Here is a 3,740-nt window from a genome sequence, read left to right as displayed (position 1 = left end):
CTCTACCGCCGCGAATATTCCAGGACGCAACAAAAGTCATAAAAAATATCTTATTTTAATAGGACAATATTTTGATTGGATCTACCATCAATATTTGTCGTTCCATGAATCGAAGAATGACCAATCAATTTTCGTCGGCATCTAATGAAAATATCTGTCCTTTTATTTCTTAAATCTTGGCCTTTCCATCACTCCATCTCGCGCTAGCTGTTATAAATTGTTCACACCATCAACACATTTAGCCATAAAAATTAGCTTCTCTAAGCATATCTTCCTTTCTAAGTAAAGTGACTTTAATGGAGGCTCTTCCTGTACCTCTGACAACTTCTCGCCAATCTGCAGATTACCACCCAACTGTTTGGGGAGATTATTTCATCAACTATTCACCATTACAATCAAATACCAGTCTGGTAATTAGTAGTATATATACTCTTCAAAGGAGGATGTGTTATTCTCTTCAAAAAAAAAAAGTTCTCCTCAGCTTTTATAAAATTATTTCTGTTGTAGTTAAGGGGTATAATTTTAAATTACTTTTATTTTTTAATTTTTATTAAATATGTTAATTTATGCAATAGTAGCAATAGAGCATCAATGGCTGATGGAGGAGAGATTATTCTATGCAGTATCTGAATACATCCATATGTCAATCTGGACATGCCACATCATTCAACGCACTGTGCATTGGGTGACATAGCACGTCCGAATTGACCTCCGGACTCGTATGAACACCCAGTTAATAATTTTTCCTGATGGAGAGGTAATATCAACGGTCAGTTGTTTTTGGTTATTTAGGTAGGAATAATTTTGAGAAAGTTCTTCGGCTCTCAAAAGATGTTGTTCTAATTTTAATAATATTTTCAAAACTATAAGGAAATAGTATTTAACTAAATTATAAATAGTTTTGGTTGACTTCATTTTGATTCGTCCAACTTCTTATAGACAAACTAATCTTCTAGCTATGACTATCATTTCAAGTAATACTTACTATTTTCGAGCAAAATAATATAGGCAGAGCAAAAAGAAAATAACGAAGAGCTCAGAACGGAGATGAAGAAAATTCTTATAAATGCTACAGATCCATTAAAATCACTTGAACTGATTGATTCAATTCAATGGCTTGGAGTGGCATATCATTTTGAGAAGGAAATCAATGATATATTCTATAGAGTTCAGAAGATCAACATCATTGATGATGATCTATATGCAGTTGCACTTCATTTTCGACTATTACGACAACAAAGATATAGCATAAGTTCTAGTACGTACATAACATCATAACGTCTATAAACTCAAAAGCTACAATTAAAGTAAACATAAATCATTTATCTTAAAACATATTGCAGATGTATTCAATAGGTTTTTGGATGATAAAGGAGATTTCATGGCTTGCTTCTGCAACAATGTGAAAGGTTTACTAAGCTTGTATGAATCTGCTTATCTTGGATTTCCTGATGAAGAAATACTAGAGAAAGCTAAAAAATTTTCAAGGTTTCACTTGAAGTCATTGATCTGCAAGATGGAGCCATCTTTTGCTTTGATGGTGACAAGTGCTTTGGAATTTCCATTGGTTAGAACACCTGATCGGTTCAAGGCTAGAAATTACATAGAAATTTATGACAAGTACAAATTGTGCAATAAAAAACTACTTGATTTTGCAAAATTTGATTTCAATATATTGCAAGCTACTTATCAAGAGGAGCTTCGAATCATATCTGAGTAAGTTTATCTTTCTTTTTCTTTTCTTTTTTTACTTCTAATTTTAATAGCACTTAAATTACTTTTTTTACTTATATATATATATCCCTTAGAAATTTTTAATTCATGTGGTTTTCAGGTGGTGGAAAGAGTTAGGCTTGTTCAAAGACTTACCATTTGTACGTGATCGAATAGTAGAATCCTACTTCTGGATGCTTACAACCTACTGTGAACACTGCTATTCACATGCTAGAGTTATTATGACAAAGCTGATGGCCCTTGCTGTGACAACAGATGATATTTATGATATTTATGGGACACTAGATGTAATATCAAAATCTGCTCCAGGATCGTCTAGGACGATCTGGGATTGCTGTACGCAAGGTAAGGCACATTCCGCCTTTCTCAATTTTCAGAACCGTCGTGTTTGGCGGTATTTTCTGTCCGGATTTTGTTTCCGTTAGTGATTTTCGTCCGTATATTTCGATTGGTTCAGTTTTTACGGCGTAACTTTCTGTATGTTGTTGACGTGCCGAGTGTGTACATTTTGGTTATTTTCTGGAGATTTTTGTCCGGTGTTTTTGATTCGACTGTGTTTTTAGTCGACTAAATTTTTCTGCGAATTGAAAATTGTCTGTGCAGTAGAATAAATATTCTGAAATGTTGTTATCTACATTATGTGCAAATTTGGTATTTTGTGATTTTCAGGAAAAGTTGTGTAAATTCCGTATACTGCCGTTGTGCTACCCGATTTTTGTCTAATTTATGATTTGTCCATATTTCTTCTGAATTGATATGCTATCTGTATATGCTATAAAAAGGGAGTTATAAGGGGCCTGAATCCTAAGCGATTCAGTCAGTGTCTGGAAAATCTGAAATGAGCTCAAATCTGAAATCTGATATCTGTTCTGTTCCGGATCCGATGAATTCTGTTCTGGTGCTATAAGCACATCTGTTATGGTGCCGTGAGCACAAAGGGAGGCATAAGGGGCCAGAATCCGAGAGATTCTGTCAGTGTCTGGGAAGGGAGGCATAAGGGGCCGGAATTCGTTGAGATTCCGTCAGTGTCAGGGCATTTAGCTATGAATTGAATAATATCTGATATCTGATTTGATATGATTCTGATTTCCGTATATGTTCTGTAAGCAATTCTGATTTTGATTTCTGTACGATATGAATTGATCTGATTTGTATGATATGATTCTGATATTATTCTGATACGATTCTGTTCTGCTCCGCTATAATTTGAATTCTGATTTCTGTACGATTCTGATTCTGTTGATTTGATATGTCTGATATGTTCTGTTTCTGATTTGAGATGACTTCTGTTTCCGTACAGTTCTATTTGCTTTGATATCTGTCCTGTTCTGTTCTGTCTGATTTGATCTGTCCGTATCTGTTCTGATTTGATCTGTTTCGTTCTGATCTGTCCGATTTGGTATTTGTCCGATTCTGTTCTGATTTCTGTACGGATTTGTATGATGTTTGGTTTTGGATTCTGAGAGGTTTGTTGCTTTGCTGAGCTGTTGAGCTCATCCTTGTTTTCTGGTGGTTTTCAGGTTCTGGGAAAGGGAAGGAAGTCCAGGAATAGATTTCATAGTCTGATCCGTAGGTATTATTTTGTACTTTTGATTTTTGTACAGTCATGGCTTTTCTGTTCTGTCTTTCCTTTCTGTCTGAGCCATGTACTGTATTTGTAGATGATTGTTTTGAGGAAAAGAAAATGATAGATATTTTGTTCCGCTGTGTTTGATGATTCATAATAGCTCTGTGTCTGTGTGTCTGTTTGAGTTAAATTATTTGAAAAATTTAGTTCCGAACCAAATTCCATAACCAGATCCTCGTCAGTAAGTCAGTTCGTTTCATTCCGGTCGTGACCCGGTGCAAGCGGGATCCGTCCCGGATAGGGTCGGGTCGTGACAATTTTAGTGGTATTAGAGCTTTGGTTGTGGAATTTAGGATGGTGTAAAACAGAGCTATAGGAAGTGATCAGTGAGTCTGTCTTGGGTAGTTTTGGTTTGTTTGGCTTTTTATTGTGTTATTTT

At 35.2% G+C, this 3,740-nt stretch overlaps 1 protein-coding gene across 1 annotated transcript; it reads left to right on the top strand.

Moving 5' to 3' along the window:
• Positions 1-279: 279 nt before the first annotated feature.
• Positions 280-2,021, top strand: LOC110109752 (beta-cubebene synthase-like; the record flags this gene model as incomplete). Its single annotated transcript, XM_028691896.1, has 3 exons — positions 280-1,258; positions 1,344-1,716; positions 1,835-2,021. Coding segments are annotated over exons 1-3 (771 nt in total), but the record flags the coding sequence as incomplete, so codon positions are not given.
• Positions 2,022-3,740: the final 1,719 nt, after the last annotated feature.

The sequence above is a fragment of the Dendrobium catenatum genome, unplaced genomic scaffold (genome assembly GCF_001605985.2).
Source record: "Dendrobium catenatum unplaced genomic scaffold, ASM160598v2 original_scaffold_83785, whole genome shotgun sequence".
NCBI lineage: Eukaryota > Viridiplantae > Streptophyta > Magnoliopsida > Asparagales > Orchidaceae > Dendrobium > Dendrobium catenatum.
The sequence above is the reverse complement of the archived record's forward strand: the minus strand, read 5'-3'. Positions and strand labels throughout refer to the sequence as shown.